Here is a 20,812-nt window from a genome sequence, read left to right on the forward strand (position 1 = left end):
CCCTTGGAAGTCCAAAATGTTAGTTCCTGCTGATGACTTTTTAGAAAACAAGCTAAAGCCCTTTTTTCTGCTATCTTTTAGGCTGCAGTGTCAGTCCTTTCTCTGTATTTGTGCTGCCAGTGTTTTAGTTTTATTATTTTCTCAGTTTTTAATAGTCAGATTGTTCTAACAATTTTTATAGGGTAAATCTGAGGAGGGGAGAAGATGGAAATAAATCAGATCCTTTCATATTCCAATGAAAAACTCACCAAGGTATCACACAGTCATAATGTTATTTGTCATCATAACTGAGGCTTGGTACAAAGTATAAAAATGCATGAGTATAGTTGCCCATATAGGCTTGTAATTGAAAACAGAGGGACAGAAGGAAGAGATTTTCCTAGCTAAATAAAAATAAAAACAAAAGCAAAAATATCCATAAGATGCCGATGTTTCACAAGTGTTTATTGCTCCTTATAAAAAGTTGGTAATGAGTGCAACTTAGAAGTCGGTATGTTTTATCCTCCAATATTTGCCAGGTGGCAATATGTACACTTTTACACTTGACAATTCAATCCTGCATACAAGTCAAGGCCTGTTGAAAGGAAAGGGGAGGAGGTTCTAATGGCTGTAACACCCCTGCTAAAGGACTGTGAAATGTATAAATGTCGGTCTCCCTTTCCACTCTGTATAGGCTCAAGGCACATGTAACAGCTGCTGCCATGTTGGTTTCAGCCAGGAGCTGCCCCAATGATTGGGGGTACTTAACCCCTTCCCCATAGCTTACCTTTGACTCCACCCCCAATACTTGTCTCTTCAACCAAGCTGTGATGCCAGAATTGAGCTTGGCTGGAAGAAAGGTTATGGAAAGAAAAGTGGTGGGTGCAAGGATGGTTTTGCTCTCCTTACTGAGGTAAAAATAAAAATCAGACCCCCACTTTATGCATACCTGGGGAAGACGAGGTTTAAGCAAATGGGGCTGCTAACATCATGCATAGTTTGAAGACTAGAAAAGACCTATCTCTACACAGCCATACCATTAATCTGCATCTTTTTCAGTCACATACATGTAGCTCCTGAATGCTACCATTTTGAGAACTCCACAACTCACTATATGCTAAATAAGTTCCATTACCAACCATTTCTTTTGCTACAGCTATTAGGGAAATTTTTGTGGGGGGTGATTTTTGATCATCACTGGTGGTTTAACCCTATTCTGAAGTACAATTGTAGAGGAATTGTTTTCTCGTGCTTCCAGTTTTAAATGGCTAATAAGATAAATAATGGCTGCGAATTAAAAATTGGATTGCCTACATAAGACTTTTTCTTGGTTAACATTTACCATTCATTAGCTGGTGATGAGCTGCTATCTTATATCTCAAGGTGGAGTCATTTCACTAATTATTTCTGTTCTCCAGAAATATTTACTATAGTCTCCACAGTCATTCAAATAAAGGGCTATAATCAGGTGGGTTCTTTGTTTGTCTGCAAGGCTCCAGCAGCAACTCTCCGCCAGAGGATGTGATTATTTCTTCCTAGAAAGAGAAAACAAATTGCATCATCAGTGTGAAAAATAATCATGTTGAAATGACTATATGGCTTACTATATACTGCACTTATGAAGCCCCATAAGCACATCTAGGTTCATGCTGTAAGGTGTTTTAATTCTTTTGATGGTTCATATTAAACCAGTTGACAGGAGACATATTAGCATGGTGTTTAATATCTGGGGTGGGGGGAAGAGGGAGATCTTCATGATTAATTATCCTGTTCTGCCTTCTAACAGCTCAGCAAGGGATTTTTTTCTAAAGAGGAAAGAGGGAATGCACAGACTCACAGCCACATGATCAGCAGACTGATATAATGTATCTATAACTGCAGCGAACTATTTCTGACATAGCAACTGGGTGTTCAAATGCACTCCGATATTAAAATAGATGATAAAAAAGCTCTCTCTACACACGCAGAGCTAGCATGTTGGGGAGAAAGCTTAACTGGCAAGTTTTATGTTGTTGTCATTTTTGAGATGAGGGACCATTCGAGCATTTAATCCCTCACCTGCAGTTTGAGGTGCTGCAGTTAAGCAAGGGCTGTGTCATTAACGGCCTGCTAATCATGTAGCACAGCTCCTAAGGTTCACGTGAAAACCTCATTACCTCCATGCTAAACAAATAAACATGGGATGCAGGTGGGACCACGGCTAGGATGATTAATCATTCCAGCTCAGCTAAGCTCAATGAGAAGAGACTCGCTGGTGCTCATGTACATACTTACCATTGTTTGTTTTCAGTCTGGAAATAGCAGCTATTATCTTTCTCCATCTAGGATGTGGCACTGTCTAATCATGCAGAAGTCGAAGGATGCATTATTCACCCATTCCTATTCATCTTTGCCTTGGATATGAGTTTCTTCCTCCCCACCCTCTGCCAGCCCCACCTCCTTTTAAATGCATGTTCTCTTGCCTGCTGCCTGTTTGCAATTGAATCACTTGTATCTAGATCATCTGATGCTTATACATAAACAGCAATCATCTGAAACATTTCTAAAATGAATTTATTTTCGACAGCCCTAGCTTACAGGCCATTACTCATTGAAGATTCACTTTTTGCCATGTCTGGTACATTAAGATGCTTCAAGAGAACTGAAAAGGTTTTGTCTCTCTGTGTGTGTGTCTGTGTGTGTGTGCACGGGAGGTGGGTATAGTTTATTTGTTCAAATACATATTGTGCATGCACACACAACCAAAGCCAGAGATCAGAAAAACCCAGTGCCGGATTTACGTATAAGCTAAACAAGCTATAGCTTAGGGCCCCACTCTCTTGGAGGCCCCCAAAAAAATTAAAGGGGAAAAAAGTGGATGTACTTTGATAAAATACATATTTTGTTATGTGCAAATGGCTTTAGATACCCATTAGGTCCACAAACTACCATATAGGATATATTAAACACACACAGAAAATTGACAATTTGTTGTTGACAATGGACAGCTGGACATAAAAAGGGCCCCGTTACCTTCAGTAGCTTAGAGCCTCATCAAACCTAAATCTGGCCCTGGAAAAACCAAAGACAAAAGGGTGCAGCCTATTGAAATCAGTAGCAAAACTGACTTTCATGGAGAAAGAGGCAATCCTATGTCAGGATGCCAAGGGTCTTGTAAAAGAGTTCCTTCTTCTCTAGTGTAGTTTCTGGATAACTGGAGTAAAGTTACACGAATACACTGCATATGTAATTATATGGCCCGGAAGAGCCACTCTTGACCCTGGCACAATGATTACAGTTGCCTGGTGTAATATGGATCCCTTGCTTGGCTCCATGGTGAAGATATGTCTCTGTGACAGGCCTGGCTAGTTCACAGGCCACCTCTGCCTGGACAAGCCGCAGAAAGTGGTTTGCTAGTCCTCACAGATTAATCTCCTGATCTTAATGCTGTGGCACTCAGCAATGATATCAGGAAATAAAGTGCTCTTCCAGCTGCTGAGGGAGACTAAAGGGCAGCATTCCTTCCCCTACCCCAGTGTTGTCATGGTGGTGGGTTGCCGGAAACACAATCTTTTGCTCTTTACATATCTAAAACTGACATAAGGGACTGAGGGCATGCATTTGCACCACTGACAAACTGGTTTAAGAGCCATTCCCTCTCCCTGTGGAACTCTGGATTGTAGATCTGAGGCAGGCATAGGACTAGAGTCTCTTGGTTCTGGAAATGGCTGCATACACATGATACATTTCAGGAACATCTTTCCTCCAAAGAACCCCAGGAAATGTAGTATACCTCTCATAGTGCTACAGGTCCCAGCACTCCTAACAAACCATAGTTCCCTGGATTCTAGGTGTTGGGCGAATGTGCTGTAAGTGTATGCAGCCCTGTGATGACCCTAACCACAACCCTGCTTCTGCAAAGTGCTTTTAGAACACATCTGAAGGATATCCACATACAAAACCAATGTACAGTGGTACCTCGGGTTAAGAACTTAATTCGTTCTGGAGGTCCATTCTTAACCTGAAGCTGTTCTTAACCTGAGGTACCACTTTAGCTAATGGGGCCTCCTGCTGCCGCCACCACGCGATTTCTGTTCTCATCCTGAAACAAAGTTCTTAACCTGAGGTACTGGGTTAGCGGAGTCTGTAACCTGAGGTACCACTGTATCTACAAACCTGCACATCATTGGTTTAGGAGGGCTACCTGTAGCATTTTCTGCATTGTGTTTAAATGTACATGAACTTGACTTTTGGGTCTTTATAAACTCTCTCTCTCTCTCTCTCTCTATATATATATATATGAGATTTAATAATAGCAGGTAGACTGGCTGGTGCCTGTATACCATTGCATTTTTCTGTCATTACCACAGCTGGCTCTGACTTTTTTTTCCTGTATTTATCGTTAAGAGTGCACTCAGATGAAAAAGGCACCGGAGTTAGTGGCTGGGGAGATAAGGAAGGGGCAACATCCCAAGACGGCGCTGTTAAATCTCTTTCCCATTTGACCACAGACAATTAAGCGAGACTTGCCTGCTCACTTCAGGGGCCAAGCAAGTCCTCTAACAAGCTTGTCATAGCTGCAGCCATTGATTTTTCTCATCGGGGGACATCCCAATCTATTTTATTTTGAATGTCAGAGGCTAATGGACGTTTTGCTTTTGACAGGTGTCCCTGTGCTTCCTCCCTAGATGGATGGGCTTTTCTTGTGCTCTTATTGCCTATGATGAGCAAGCTGGGAGGAAGAGAAATACAAAGGTTTTCGTGCAAGCTTGACTCTAGGGAAAGAAGGGGGATACTGAAGTTGCCGCAGTCCCTGTATCTGAAGTTTGTAGGACTTTTTGTCGCTGGTTCTGTAACTATGCCCAGGGTTGTGTGCATGCTGTGATTCTGCAAGGAGCAGTGGGAGAGAAAGGCAATTCAGTTCCCATTTTAAGGTTAGCCCACCTAATATGCACTTTTCGAAGCAATACTCAAACTGAACGACTGTTCTCTTTTGAAATTCACACTTCTCTGAATTTTGCAATTCAGTTCCCCAGCCAAGATGGAGTAAAAAAAAAATTGTATACTATGGTAAATTGTGCATAGAAATGCATATATTTGTGAAAATGGCATCCCAAAATGCATTAATTTAAGGTAAACTGCTTTGCAAAAATATGAATTAGGCAAGATTGCATACAAAGATGTGTACATTTGGAGAAATTCGCACTGGTCAATTTTCATGAGAACATTAAAAAAATCGCAAACCAACAGAAATGTGGAGAACTTAAAATTCAGATTGGAAAAATGAGAAACTAAGATAAACCAAAATGGGTAGATTTGTGCATCCCTATCTGGAAGCTTGAGAAAATGAGACTGAGTCCACAATTCAGCTTCCCGACTATCTCAGCTGTCTATTTCATTTTATTTTATGGTCTTTTTAGTGCAAGATTCTAGACCCATGACCCTTCAGATGTTGTTGGACTACAACTCCCATCATACCCGAGCAATGCCCAGGCTGAATGGAGCTGACAATAGCAGAAGGGTCCCAGCCTTCCCATCTTTGTTCTAGCTTTTGTGGCTGCAAACATAAGCTTGAAAGTATGTGGGCAACACCAGCTGAAATTTTAGGGCCAAGCTGACAGTGATGTCATTACATATGCATTGCAAGTTTTTTAAAAACAAAAACAAGCAAATAACAAAACCAATTGCTAGTGCAGGCGACCAATCCCTTCCACTGCAAAAACAGGTACAGTGATACCTCTGGTTAAGAACTTAATTCGTTCAGGAGGTCCGTTCTTAACCTGAAACTGTTCTTAACCTGAGGTACCACTTTAGCTAATGGGGCCTCCTGCTGCCGCCGTGCTGCGGCGGCGCAATTTCTGTTCTCATCCTGAAGCAAAGTTCTTAGCCTGAGGTACTATTTCTGGGTTAGCGGAGTCTGTAACCTGAAGCATTTGTAACCTGAGGTACCACTGTATGCAGTATCGCCCAGGTTACCATTGTGATGTCAGAATTCCCAAACCTGCCAACAGGAGGACAGAGGAATATAAGGAAATCACAACTCATTTTAACTGTGTGCTGAGCAAGCCTTTTCCTTTACAAGGGGGACATAGCATTTGAGTCTGTAACCTGAAGCGTCTGTAACCCGGGGTAACACTGTATAGGGGAAAGAGAGCTTTAACCGTTTACATCTGCCGTGGTACAAACTGGAATCACAAACCAGAAGCCTGCTATTTGCAATGGAAGCAAAGTTTCCAATGGTGCCTGTGTCAGCTTTCCTCCCATTTCAAATAGCTGGCACATAGGGAAGACTGGTTCTGAATGGGGGGGCATGCCCCCCCCAACTTTTGACTGGTTGGTTAGTCTTTTTAAAAGCAAACAAACAAACGCCTATCTAGTTGGGTTCTCAGAAATCAAAGGAGGGTGTCTAACTGAGACTCCCAACCTTTGGGTGCAGGGTAAGGGCACTCATAATCCTTGCCCCTGCTTGCTGATGAAGAAGGAAAGAATGCCATATAATAAATTATGGGGAAATAAAGAAATCACACAAAATCAATAAACTTGCATCATCTATTTTGATGAACTGAGCTTTTCCTGATATGGGACCCGGATTGCCTTGGCACAGAACTTTAATAAGGATGGGCTCTTCCCCTCCCCATTTTTGCACAAAATACACAGGTCCCTTGCTATATCATGTATACTACCAGTTCCCCATCTTCTTTCTCCCAGAAGCATTACATCAGAATGAAAAATAGCTCTATCTACACTGCCTGACGATGTGCTTTGCATTCACAAAGCCTCTGACTCAGGCCCCGACAGCTCCAGTTAAAAAGGCACGCAGGTAGCAGGGCTGCGCAAAACCTTGATGAGAGGAATGGGGAGCAGCTGAGAATGAGCCAATAGTCTGATTTAGTATGTATATGGAGACTGTGAGAGGATTAAGCTTGTTCCCCTATTTCACATGCTCCCAAGTGATAGGAGCTGCATGGGTTGGGCTGCACTGCATTTGTCAACAGTTTAGTGCACACTTACCCAAAATATACACATTTTTACAAACAATTTCCCCTACTAGAATGGTTGTTTTTGCATTTTATTTTCCCTTTCATAGGCATTTATATGCATTTCTCCCTAATATGTAGAACCTGCAGTCTCTCTCTCTCTCTCTGTGTGTGTGTGTGTGTGTGTGTGTGTTTTCGGGGAGGGGGAGGTTCAGCACTTGGACCAGCTCTGGACAGTTGAATCCAACTGCTATACTGATTTCCCACAATGCCCTTGCCACAACACCATTGAGGCATTATGGGAAATGAAAATGGTAGCTAGACTCAGCCATCTGGTGCTTCAGATAATGCTCCACCACAGTCACCATGCCTAGAGCTAGCCTTCACTCCCCAAACCTGGAGCCAGCCCTGTCTGTAAAGACTAATTCTGTATAAGACCCGGGCTCACACTGCTTCTTCCTTTTGAAATATTCATCAAGCAAGTTCAGTTTTTCATATTCTGTGCACATAGCAAGTAATACCTTGTGGAAATCGATAAGGTCTGTGAGTGTGGCATGTCGGTTGGGATCCACCCCTAAGAAGCTGTAGAAGTCTCCGGAAGCATCCACCAGGAAATGTTTGAATCCACTCTGATGGCGATAGGACAGGGCATATCCCCAGATTTTCTCACTGACCCGCACTAGGAATGCTCCCTCAGACTTGTTCATCAGCAGCTCTTCTGCCTCCTGGCGACTAATAATTCCTGCCCAAAACAGAGCAAAAGAACTGTATCAAGCAACTAGTATTCCCTAGAGCAGGCTTCCTCAACCTCGGCCCTCCAGATGTTTTGGCCTACAACTCCCATGTTCCCTAGCTAGCAGAACCAGTGGTCAGGGATGATGGGAATTGTAGTATCAAAACATCTGGAGGGCTGAGCTTGAGGAAGCCTGCGCTAGAGGTCTGGAAACATATGCATAGTCCATTAAATAAAGGCATTCAGACGTCAGGTGAAGCAGGCTGTTTCATATAAAATCTTATAATGCATCAAATGGCATAGTTTTTAACAGAGGGATGGGGAACCTGTGACCTCCAGATGTTGTTGAACTACAACTTCAACCACCCCTTCCCACAGACCATGCTGTGGTGGAGCTATTGTTGGCATTCAACAACATCTGGAGGTGTAATATAAATTGTGGAAGAGCATTGTGAGACTGAGGATTTTTTAAATGTCCAAATGATGAATCTACAGTATCAGGCAAACATTCTGGAGCCTCTGGGAAAGTACATATGTAAATTACAGCACTGTAATATGAAGCACTTCAAATTGGGCTTTTTTTCTTCAGGAAGGAAAGACAACAGCCAGTCTTCATCATGGCATGTAAATAGACAATTACATTGCCCGGCTGTGAGTTGTGAAGGCCTCTCCCTGCAAGGCCCTTTCCACCTGGCCTAGGGGGCAGGGCCCAGACTCATCAGTCCTACTCAAGAGACTCCTCATGGGGCTGGAGGAACATCGCCCGGCTATTGTTTTATTGATTTAATATGCTGTAAACTGCTTTGAGGTTATTAAAAATATAAAGTGGTATAGAAATTTTAAAAATGAATAAATAACAATAAATAGATGAAGAGCCACCAACCAAAGCAGTCAATTGTTAAACATTCCAGAATTGCACAAAAAGTACCTAGATCTGTGTAATTCTGGTTATACATTTGCAAGGAAGGCAGGGGGACACAGGCTGATAGATAGAACCCCCATGTGACACAGATTGTCTGAAGCGGCATCATTAGATTCTAATACAATGTACCATGCGCCAAAGAGAATCATACTGGAAATAAGAGCTCTGTTTGCATAGGTAAGGTTTCACGTCTCTGCCTTTCTGGCCTTCTCTGAATATGCAAATGGAAGGGCTGGCAGTGCTTATATAGTATCTCCTTTTGCTGATGGTTACCACCTCAGTTTAAACACCACACAGATAGATCAGGCATGTTTGTCCTCGGTAAAGAGGGTTGCACTGGCAAGAGTAATGCCATCAGTTCAGAGAGAGCTGCTGGGGTTTTCGAAGTGGTTGGCTTTCTAGTTGACAACTTTGTGATTCTCTAATGGTGATGCTCTCATCAGGGAGCCTTTACTCGTCCACCAGGCAAACTGTGTTAAAGCAGCATGTACCACTGCCCATACAGGGCAAATGCCAAACAGCTCTTGGAATCAAAGATATTAGAGAGGGCTGAACTGGCCCCAGTGGCTATCTTTCTACCGTTGCCCGTATCACGCAATTTAACAGCTGGCTGGCTGTACCAAAATATAGCTACTGCATTCTAGCCTGCAGTTAGCTAGAATCCTGCCTCCAAACCAGGAGTGTATGTATGTGAGTGTATGTATAAATTAGCTTGTTGTACAAGGTAAAATTTATATCCGTTGTGCCACCCAGTTCTGCTTCTGCCCCCCGCCCATCACCACTGGCATGTGACCCCCAGAAAGTTGTCCAGAAGGGAATGTGGTCCATGAATTGAAAAGGATTCCCTGTGCCTCGGGTAGACAGAGCTAAGCAATGCTCACTCAAGGATAACTGCAATCCGGAAAGCACAGCTGGACCTATAGGGAAGCAGCCAACTCAGAGTGTGCATGAATACATACAGAGTGGCAAGCAGAAGAAGACTATATTGTAAAGAGAAATATTAAAGCTGATCCTCAGGTTTTGAAGTAGACTTCCCTGCTGTGCTCCTCACTTTTAAATATGTATATTCCCTCTAAAGCTGGAGAGGATGCAATGTGCAAATCTATGCACATGTATTCCACATATTTAATGTCAGAGCTGTGCCAAATATTCTCCAGTTTCAATATTCAATTCAAAAGTAGCATGCGCGCTACAGGCAAATTACAGAAAAATTCTCACGTCACCAAACACATGTGCTGTTTCGACACTGTTTGGTGTCCCCTAGTTCATCTGGCTAATGCATCTTTTCCCCTTTTCTCTGCTCCCATTGCCTTTGGCTTCATTTGTTCAACCTGCTGTATCATCCCAAAGATTGCATTGATTCACATGATTTTGTATATGAATGTCCAAGGTGTTGTCATATGAGATGTACCATCGTGGTGTCATTGACAACTCCCCGCCCCACCCCAAAAAACCCACATAGCTAAGGAGATGAAAGGGTGGCAAGGACAATGCAACTATGCCAGTGTTTTCTAACTTGAGGCGCATTTTACTTGTTATACCTCCATCTTGCCCTTTCTCCAAGGAACCCAGGTGTTTCCCAATTTATTGCCACAACAATTCTAAGAGCAGGGTTAGGTGGATGGACAGTGACCAGACCAAAATCATTTTGTGAGATTTATGGCTGAATGGAGTTTGAAGCTGGCCCTATTCCTGCTCAAATCCAAGACCATACACACACCACACCAGCTCTCTGATTTTATAATCTTTGCAGCATCGCTCTTCTAAGGCTGCCCACTGAGATTGACGCGATCTGAGCAATCCATTCCAGCTGGACAGCAGATTGGACTCTGCATATACAACAGAAATACTGAGCTGACAGCCATCCAGAATTTCACTGGCCATCATTATCAAACACACACCACCAAATGCGGTCATTTTCAACAAGCTGTTCACCTCCTCCCCCCAACCCACCACCGGAAGGAAAACATAGCAGTCTTCCACATTACCTTTTCTCCTGCCAGAGCATACCTTTGTTCTGAGGCACGGGTGTTATTTCATGGGTATAAAATTTTAGCTAGCTTAGGGCAACACTCATATTTGTTTTAGTTCTCTCCCCCCCCCCAAAAAAAAGCTGGAAAGAATTCTCAGGAAGCTTTCTTGTTATTTCTGTGTTTGGTTTTCTGATATCGTCAAGAGTTGTACCTTATCTTTTCAGCTCTCCCACACCTCTTTGTTTTAGTTTGCATCTAACCAGTCATTTGCCAAGTGTGTGTTAATTAGAGAAATGGAAGCCCTCCTCCTTTCTGCTTTAAAAAAAATATACTGTACTGTTCTCATGACAACAAGAAAGCAAACAGAGAAGGGTGGGGGCTTACAGAAACCACTCACTTTGGGACAGTTATTGGAAAATAAACAACATCTGTAGAAAACCAGTTGAAACAGTCTGAATTCAAGTGGTCTGGCATCCCATCTTGTCCTCCTAAGGCACCCTGTTTTGAATCACTGATGCCTTTATTAGTGTGATTTGAGATATTATGTTATCTGCAGAAATCCATAGCACTGACCTCTCCCCTTCCATTGTTCCCACCATTTTCCTCTTTTCTTTGGTTTTGAAAAAGGTACACACAAGACCAGGTGTGCAACTGGTCGGGGGAAAACAGCAAAACTGTGTTCATAGCAAAAGCTGAGCAGAAAGCATTTGTAGTTTTATTTGCACTCCTGTGGCCAAAATATATCTCCATCTTGGTGTGCTTTCTAATGCTGCCTTCCACCTCTGAAATTTTGTTTATTCTTTGCTGAAGTCCTGAACACTAAAAATACTATGTTCAATAGGCTGGTTTTTAAGGCTCTGGAGAGCTCTGTAGTCTTTGAGTTACTGGCTCACAGGATATGGTTAAGAGAAGCACCAGCACTTTGGGAGATATCCCTGAGCTTGTCAGAACAAACTTGGCAATTTCAGATTGTTAAGGGGGGGGGGGAATTATATGGTCAAATGTGCAATGAAAACCTTCCTAAGCATACAGAACTAACATACCAGCAAAGAGATTTTCCATTCATCCTTGTCCCTGCAAGGATTTGTTTTGTACATGCAGATGTGTAGCATCACAGTTTTTAATGTGGTGAAGATTTCAAACATGCCTCCCTCCGCTTGTCTGCTGGAATGGTACAACCCAGCAAAAACTGCCCTCCCTGCAATTGTGCAGCTCTGAGCACCATGGATGAGACAACTTGAACCCAGGTCTCCCTGATCCAGGTGTAGCGGACTCTGAATGGCTATGATTGCAAATACTACAGTTCTTCCATTGTTTAACTCGGAGCATTATTTAATATATATTGAAATGCAGTGCAAAGTGAATCCAAAGACAGCTGGACCTAGAAACTAAACTGCTGGAGGGATTCACCATCTGCTGGTATCGCAGGCTGAATTCACAGACTCGCTCGCAAGAAATCGCACCAGACGTGCTTGTACTGCTGGTAGCAAAAGCACAATTTTGCAGCTGGGAACAAGCAATAAGGATTTAACTGACATGAATAAAAGGTAAAAGAAAACAAATCTTCCCAGGTGTGAGAATATATAAATTAGAGAGTGATTCCCAGGGAAAAAGCTGCTATATTTCAAGGATAACTTCAATGGTGCTCAAAATGTGAATCACCCTAGGTGTGGGCAGTTCCTTGGAGATTTAGCAGTAATTTAATTCCTCCTGCACAATACAAGTTGAAAGGCTCAAGTACAGGACATATGAGACAATATATTAAATGCCATGGCTGCATTGAATGTTTCTTGATTCCCTTTTAGATTAACAGCTTTGAGGCAGGGGGTGAGGAATAGATCTGAGACCACACCACACAGGGTTAATTCCTCCCTCTTCGCCCCCCACCTGCTGTTGTCCCACCCAAAACGACCCCTTCTGAAGATCCTATTTGCCCCAGAAGAGAAGTCGTCATTGCTGCCAATAGAGCTTTCCATCAAAGAGAAGAGCAGCTTCAGGGGTGAGATCTTTGTCAGGACTGCACCAGGGGGGAAAGGGTTAACTCAACCTCCCCACAGCCCCATTTATGACCACCCATGCATCCAGAGCAATTATTAACAGGAATAAAATTAGATACTTTAAATACAAAAGGTAAAAAAAGGTGAAGGACAATTGGATGGTTAAGTCCAATCAAAGGTGACTCTCTGGGGTTGCGGCGCTCATCTCACTTTCAGGCTGAGGGAGCCGGTGTTTGTCCACAGACAGCTTTCTGGGTCATGTGGCTAGCATGACAAAACTGCTTCTGGTGCAGCAGAACACTGTGACGGAAACCAGAGCGCACATAAATGCCGTTTACCTTCTTGCCACAGCAGTACCTATTTATCTACTTGCACTGGCATGCTTTCAAACTGCTAGGTTGGCAGGAGCTGGGACAGAGCAAAGGGAGATCACCACCATCACACAGATTCGAACTGCCAACCTTCCAATCGGCTTGCCCAAGAGGCTCAGTGGTTTAGACCACAGCGCCACCTATGTCCCTACTTTACATATTTAATGCATCATCTAGTTATATGGGTCTTGATTGGAGACCTGTTCCTCGCTTCAAAGCTTCTTTCCATCCATTTAATGCAACTGGGGTGGTTGTGGGGCCACCACAGAGGGATATCTTAGGAAAGGGAACTGCAAAGAGGTTGAGCAAGATGGGGAGTGTCATAGTACATCTAAGGTAAGGAAAGCTGGCTTACTGAAACTTCAGAATGGAAATTGTATGGCTGCAGGGGGTGGAAGCTGTCAGGGAAATACTCGTTCCAAAGTAGCTCTGGATATGGTAACGCCTGTGCTACCTACTTCCTGTGCTTTGTGCCGAACCACAATTCTCCACTATTTGCTGGGAAATCCTGTTGTAGCAAAGAGCTTGGAAACAAGACCAAAAAGGAGCACCCAAAATCCCACATCATAGGAAAGGGAAAGGCAACCTGTGGCCCTCCTGGTATTGGACACCCATCACCCCCAGCCAGCATGGCAAAGGTCAAGGATGGTGGGAGTTGTGGTTCGGCAACATCTGAAGGAGCACAGGGTTCCCATTTTCTGTCTTAAGATCTGATTTCAAAATATAAGCTTCTTCATTGGCTGCACACATTCTCCAGTGGGCTCACAAGATATGACAATTCAGTGGGGCTTCAACCCAACCTCATGTTGTTTCCATTGTGCTTCATGTGGGGGGGGGACGGTGAAAAGATAGCAAAAAGCAGCAGAAATAGCATGAAAAAATCAGATTAAATGTTATCATTGGCTTGTGGGGGGAGGGGAGCTCCTTATATTAACTGTATTATTTTGGGCATTTCCTTCAAACTGGGCTGTTCCAGAAAGTCTACCGAGGAATGTAATTTCAGCATGTAAACTAGATGTGTGGCCTTTGGAAGTAAAAGTGTTTTATATTTACTGGTTTTTTACTTGATTTCTTCTTCCTATGGAACTTGTTTTTAATTACTGTTTCAGAGTGGCGTAAACTGCTTGCTCTAGTAAGTGGTATATAAATTTTGTTGAATAAACAGAATGAGCCGCCATTTTTGGTAGCAGTCTTGCATCAAGCATCACACCCTAGCTCTGCCCTCAGTTGACTGGTATTTGTTGAAAGGGACATGGGTGGCGCTGTGGTCTAAACCACTGAGCCTCTTGGGCTTGCTGATCGGAAAGTTGGAGGTTCGAATCCCCAAGACAGAGTGAGTTCCTGTTGATCTGTCCCAGCTCCTGCCAACCTAGCAGTTCAAAAGCATGCCAGTGCAAGTAGATAAATAGGTACCACTGTAGCGGGAAGATAAAAGAGGTTTCTGTGCACTCTATTTTCCATCACGTTGTTCCGTTGCACGATAAGCGGTTTAGTCATGCTGGCCACATGACCCGGAGAGCAGTCTGTGGACAAACGCCAGCTCCTTCGGCCTCAAAAGCAAGATGAGCACCGCAACCCCATAGTCGCCTTTGACTAGACTTAACCATCCAGGAGTGTGCTGACTTAACCTTTTACCTACCTGTTGAAAGAGCGCTGTAGCTCTGCCCATGCTTTGTTGCTCAAGATTTCTGAAACAGAAACCTCTACAGAATTATCTGCCCAAATAATATTGAAGTGTCAGGACGAACTGAACACCAGAATCTCTCTGAAATGAATTCCACAGCTCAGGAATGAATTCCCTAGCAGCTTTCCTTGCAAATTAGATGTGCTACACCCACTGCTGTGAGTCGTGGTTAAAACTCTCATTGTCTCCCCCTGCCTCTTCCTGAATTCAAGCTCTCAAGTACTGTAAACCTTTTTCAGATTGCTGTCAAAATATTTTCCCCACGTTCACTAACAAGCTCCGTGCCGCACAAGAAAGGTGGGCCACAGTATTACTCCTCACAGCACACTGCTTGTAACGCAGAGCCACAAATGAATGCTTCTTTGAACTGTGCTGTTGCTTCCTTTCATTTCTCCCCTCCTCTGTCTTTCATTTCAGTTTGCACAAAAAGATTTCATGATCTCAGAGCCGTAATTTATTTCACAATCCAGATAAGAAAAACAGGAAACACAGCTCTCTCTTTTTTACACTTCTGAATTTATCTACTATGAATATATTTACCTGCCCCTTTTTGCAGTTATTATTGTTTTTACTACTAGTACTAGTGCTACTACATTTCTCGTGGCTGAGTGGGGATTTGAACCTGTGTCTCCCAGCTCTGAGTCTAACAACCTAACAGCAGCAGCAGCAGCAGCAGCAACTGTTACCCATCTGACTGGGTTGCCCCCAGCCACTCTGGACAGCTCCCAACAAAATATTAAACCACTACACTACACTCCCTCTGTTTCTGTTCTCTTATTACTTCTGATGATGACTGCTATCTTGCCTTGCCAATGGGTCTCCACATTCTGCCCTCTCAAAACACTTCTGGCTCTGCTCAGCTCCACTGCCCACCTTTTGCCCTGATCTCTTAATTCTTCCTACCAGTGCTATTTTTCTAGAAAAAGAGGTGCCAGAACTCACCATGAATGCCTCCCTTGTTCTCTTATAATGGCAATGGCACCCAGCTGAGAGGTGCCAGAATTGAGTTCCGGTGAGTTCTGGCTGAAAAAAGTCTTGCTACTGAAGCAGCCACCTTATATTAGGGTATCGCTGCATTTGATATGTCCTATATATTTCAAGACCACCTCCAAATTGTAAACTAAAGACATGAACTCATTTGCATGCAGAGTTCCAAATGAAATGGGACTCTGATCAAAAGTGCAGCCACTAGACGTTACCGCAATATAAATATGATGAAATGGTGGCCTTGTTCCAGTAGTATCATAAAGCGCTGCTACCCTTTCATCATTCCAGGGGAAAAAAATCTAATTACTAACACACCAAAAACCTAATCTCATTTATTCAGCTCTTTCTTAAGCACCTATGCATTTCATCAGCATTCATAGGAAGCTGCCTATCTATTTGGATCTGCACTGTTACCGGGAGAAAATGGCCTGGAAAAGGAAAAAGAAAAATGGAAGTCGTTGCAAAATTCAAAAAGAAAGAAGCAAGAAGATGACATTTGCCTACATCTTATACAATCATTTTAAAACTTTAGCAAATGGTTGTCATTATAATTTTGGATGTTCCTTCATTGCAGAAAAATTGCTCATAATTTGTGTCAAAATTAAATTTCACTGGAATAATGGAGCGCAAGTATAGTGTAATCTTATGAGCTGGAATACAAATGCATTTTCCATGCTGGAGGTATATGTCTCTTAAAACACTGGGCATAATCTCTGAGAGCATTTGCAGATGACATAGTTTTGACGTTACAGGAGCCAGAATCTAGTACCAAAAGAGTTTTAGAATTAATTCAAGAATTTGGTCAGGTGACAGGATTTAAACTGAATAAGACCAAAACTAAGGTTTTAGAGAAAAACATGACATTGTTTGAAAAAGAGAAATTTCAGAATGAAACAGGTCTGTCTGTGGTGAGAAAGGTGAAATATCTGGGGATTAACATGACATCTAAAAATGGGAACTTATTTAAAAATAATTATGAGAAATGCTGGTCAGAAGTGAAAAAAGATCTCGAAATATGGTCAAATTTGAAGCTTTCCTTGATGGGTCGAATAGCAGCTATAAAGATGAATGTATTGCCTAAGATGTTGTTTCTGTTTCAAACATTACAAATTGTGGACAAGATGGACTGCTTTAAGAAGTGGCAGAAAGATATCTCTAAATTTGTCTGGCAGGGCAAGAAGCCCAGGATAAAATATAAGATTTTAACTGATGCAAAAGAAAGGGGTGGCTTCGCCCTGCCAGACTTCAGACTGTACTATGAGTCAGCAGCATTCTGCTGGTTGAAAGACTGGCTGCTTCTTGAAAACACGGACATTTTGGATTTAGAAGGTTTCAACAATGTTTTTGGATGGCATGCATATTTGTGGTATGACAAGGTTAAAGCTCACAAAGCATTTAAAAACCATATCGTCAGGAGATCTTTGTTTAATGTCTGGATCAGATACAAGGATTTACTTGAAAATAAAACCCCAAGGTGGTTGTCACCAATGGAAGCGAAAGCTCAGAAAAAGCTTAATATGGAGGCCAGTTGGCCAAAATATTGAGAAATTTTGGAGCAGGAAGGAGATAGACTGAAATTGCAGAGCTTTGAGAAATTAAAAAACAAAGTCCGAGACTGGTTACATTATTTTCAGATAAGGGAGGCATATAATTCGGACAGGAAAATTGGCTTCCAGGTGGAAAAATCTAAATTAGAAACAGAAGTGCTAGAACCTAAAACTAAAATTATGTCAAAAATGTATAACTTGCTGCTGAAATGGAATACACAGGATGAAACGGTTAAGTCAGCCATGATTAAATGGGCACAAGATCTTGGACATTACATCATGTTTGCTGACTGGGAACAGTTATGGACCACAGGTATGAAATTTACGGCATGTAATGCCCTAAGAGAGAATATTATGAAAATGATATATAGGTGGTACATAACCCCAGTCAAGCTCGCAAAAATATATCACTTGCCCGATAACAAATGTTGGAAATGTAAGGATGTTGAAGGTACATTCTTTCACCTTTGGTGGACGTGCCCAAAGATTAAGGCCTTCTGGGAAATGATTTATAATGAAATGAAAAAGATATTTAAGTATACTTTCCTGAAAAAACCAGAGGCTTTTCTCTTGGGTATAGTCGGCCATTTGGTGCCAAAGAAGGACAGAACTTTTTTTATGTATGCTACAACGGCAGCGAGAATACTTATAGCAAAGCACTGGAATACTCAAGATTTACCCACTCTGGAAGAATGGCAGATGAAGTTGATTGACTGTATGGGACTGGCAGAAATGACTGGCAGAATCCGCGACCAGGGAGAAAAGTCAGCAGAAGAAGATTGGAAGAAATTTAAGGAATATTTACAGAAATATTATAAAATTAATGAACTTTGAAAAGATGTTGATTTGAACTTTGGTGGTCTCTAGCTGTTATGATAAAGATAATGGGGATTATAATTGTTTTTGTTATTAAATTTAAAAAAAGTTGAGTGGAAAATAAGGTGATATTCTAAAAGGAATGTTAAGAGATTAGGATTTGCTGAATTAACAAATTGAACTAGAGAACAAGAAGGGGAGGTATGAGGAAGTCAAAGAAATATGTGACTGAAAAACTGTTATTGAAACTGAATTGTTTTTAATATTTTTCTTTTTCTTTTTCTTTTTGTGTTTATATAAAATTGGAAAATTTAATAAATATTCATTTAAAAAATAAATAAAACACTGGGCATAATCCACTGGGGATTTGTGAAAACAGGAACTACAGTATACTTTAAATATACTCCACCCTTTTCATATCTCTCCTGGTTCTGGGAGACAGAGGAGGGGAGCTCATCACAGAAAGAAGGGGGGACCCTAACTCTTCAACAGCCTGAGTCACCTCTGCCTCTTGGCCTCCCTCCTCCCACTTGCCAGCTTCATCTTCTGATTCTTGACTTCTCTCTGCCACAGACACTCTCAGCTCACTAAGCCATGGTACCCCTTCAGCTTCCAACACCTCCTCCTCCCAGTCTTCTCCCTCTGACCACTCATCATCACCCCACCACCAATCCCTGAGGTGTGAGCTTTCTTCTCTTAATGGCTCCCCAACTAGTTCCCCCCACCATCCAACCAGTCCATGATAGCCTCTGGGGGGTGTCTATCAGCAAAAGAGGTTTGTGAATATAAATGTCATCTATGTAAAAAGAAAGGGGGGGGATGATCTCTGGCTGGTAGCCTATGAACATAATCTAGCCATGAGGCAATGTTATTTGGCCCCTCATGGCCCTACCAAATTTCAACCAGGATTTTTTGCCTTTACCATGCTGCTTTCCCCTGGGAAACCCACACTTTAGTGCTAAATCAGAGCAAATGCCATTCAGGTTTTCTCCAGGTTGACATTTGCTCCAACTCAGCAGTAAACAGGAAGGAAAGTGCCATGGCAAGCCCTCAGTTTCACTCATATAAAAAGGTAAAGGGATCCCTGACCATTAGGTCCCGTTGTGACCGACTCTGGGGTTGCAGCGCTCATCTCGCTTTATTGGCCGAGGGAGCAGGCGTTTGTCCGCAGACAGCTTCCGGGTCATGTGGCCAGCATGGCCAAGCTGCTTCTGGTGAACCAGAGCAGCACACGGAAATGCCGTTTACCTTCCCGCCGGAGCGGTACCTATTTATCTACTTGCACTTTGACGTGCTTTCAAACTGCTAGGTTGGCAGGAGCAGGGACCGAGCAACGGGAACTCACCCCATCACAGGAATTCGAACCACCGACCTTCTGATCGGCAAGTCTTAGGCTCTGTGGTTTAACCCACAACGCCACCCGCGTCCCTTCACTCATATAGAACAGACCATTTTGAGAGAGAGAGAGAGAGAGAGAGAGAGAGAGAGAGAGAGAGAGATTCAAAGCCTTCGACAGCCAAGCAAGTTAAAGAGATCTCAATTCTAAGCAAACATCATTTGGCCCATGTAATACAATATGCAGAAGCAAGCAAGCAAGATGGTGTTCACTTTACAACTCTTTCCTAAGTGTGAAACCAGTTATTAACCTAAAACATGTGGCCCATTGTGCATGCTTGCAAAGAAAGATAGGTAATTTGTGGTGCTGCCTTTATTATGCTTTGTGGGAAGCTGTGAAAGCCTTTGTTCCAGCTAATTAGTTTGTGAAGAGGAAAGGCAGTCTTTTTGCTTCCTCAGCTTTCCTTCAGATGCTCATACATTTGGAGCAAATGCAGTAGACTTTGCTGTGCTAATCTGCACATAACCTAAAAGCAGCTGCTCCATACCTTGATTGTCATATAGGGTATATTCACACCAGCAGCGTTTCAAGTCACATTTACACACTGTTGTTCACATCAGAGAGGGGTCAGGGATGTCTTCACTTGACACATGAACTGTTTGGTTTCCCACCCACTGCAACACACACACACACACACACACACACACAGAGAGAGAGAGAAGCTGTCATATGCACATGTGTGGCAGCTGTCTCAAATGTTCACATTACCACTTACTCGACATCCATTTTGAATTGAAGCTGGTTTGAGGGGAAATGCATCAAAAAGCAGTATTTGTCAAGAAACTACAGGATCGATATGGGCTGTGGCTAAATGAGGCTTCAAAAACTAGCAATGGGTGTGCACTGGATGCAGAATAAGCGGTATTGTAAACATACCTAAACTCTAGCTCAGGGAGGGAGAACCTATGGACCTTCTTATGCTGTTGGACTACAGTTCCCATAATCCCTGGCCATGCTGATGGAACCTGGAGTCCAACACATCTGGAATGCCACAAGTTCCCCATCTCAGCTCTAGGAAAAGCAGAACTCTGTATCTCCTTGTTTCTGATGCTCTGCGCATTGCATCTGCTACCACAATCCAGCCTTTATACAACTCTACTTGATTATAATTATATTAATGGTTTGCTGTTTCTGAGGGCTCACTCTACCTGTTGTAGATATAATTGGGTGTCTCAACTGCAACACACTTTCTTACTTTTTGTGCAGGCAAAATTAATGAGCTTGGTCTAAAGAGAAGTCTTTCTAAATCTAGAACTTCATTGCCAGTCTGTTATAACTACATCAGTTACATAGTCAATAGCTAGAAGAAAATGAAAATGCCTCCCGATTGGCCGATATGGTCATTATGACATCACTGGTCTGTTTGTCCAACTACATTTACAGAGGTTCCTGTACTGAGCTGGACTTTGGCTGCCTTTATTGATAGATCAGCTGCCATACTGCAAACTTGT

At 42.6% G+C, this 20,812-nt stretch overlaps 1 protein-coding gene and 1 long non-coding RNA gene across 7 annotated transcripts in view; both read right to left on the reverse strand.

Moving 5' to 3' along the window:
- Positions 1–427: 427 nt before the first annotated feature.
- Positions 428–20,812, reverse strand: part of SH2D4B (SH2 domain containing 4B) — a 96,778-nt gene continuing 76,393 nt past the window's right edge. For 5 of the 6 annotated variants that reach the window (XM_083614819.1, XM_083614817.1, XM_083614816.1 and 2 more), the window contains 2 exons: positions 7,457–7,677; positions 428–1,514 (listed from right to left, as the gene is read on the reverse strand). In XM_083614819.1, the coding sequence (XP_083470945.1) occupies positions 1,422–1,514; positions 7,457–7,677 (314 nt within the window). In that variant the 3' untranslated portion in view covers positions 428–1,421. Of the gene's footprint in view, positions 1,515–5,349; positions 5,696–5,855; positions 7,678–20,812 lie in introns of those variants that run through there. The other variant, XR_014548306.1, reaches the window with a different exon arrangement.
- On the reverse strand, positions 11,034–20,809 carry LOC310763045. The gene is made up of 3 exons (XR_014548425.1): positions 20,510–20,809; positions 14,571–14,619; positions 11,034–12,069 (listed from the first exon to the last, which is right to left on the reverse strand). It is a non-coding gene; the product is annotated as an uncharacterized lncRNA (long non-coding RNA).

This window comes from Podarcis filfolensis, assembly GCF_964270895.1.
Source record: "Podarcis filfolensis genome assembly, chromosome: 5".
Lineage (NCBI taxonomy): Eukaryota > Metazoa > Chordata > Lepidosauria > Squamata > Lacertidae > Podarcis > Podarcis filfolensis.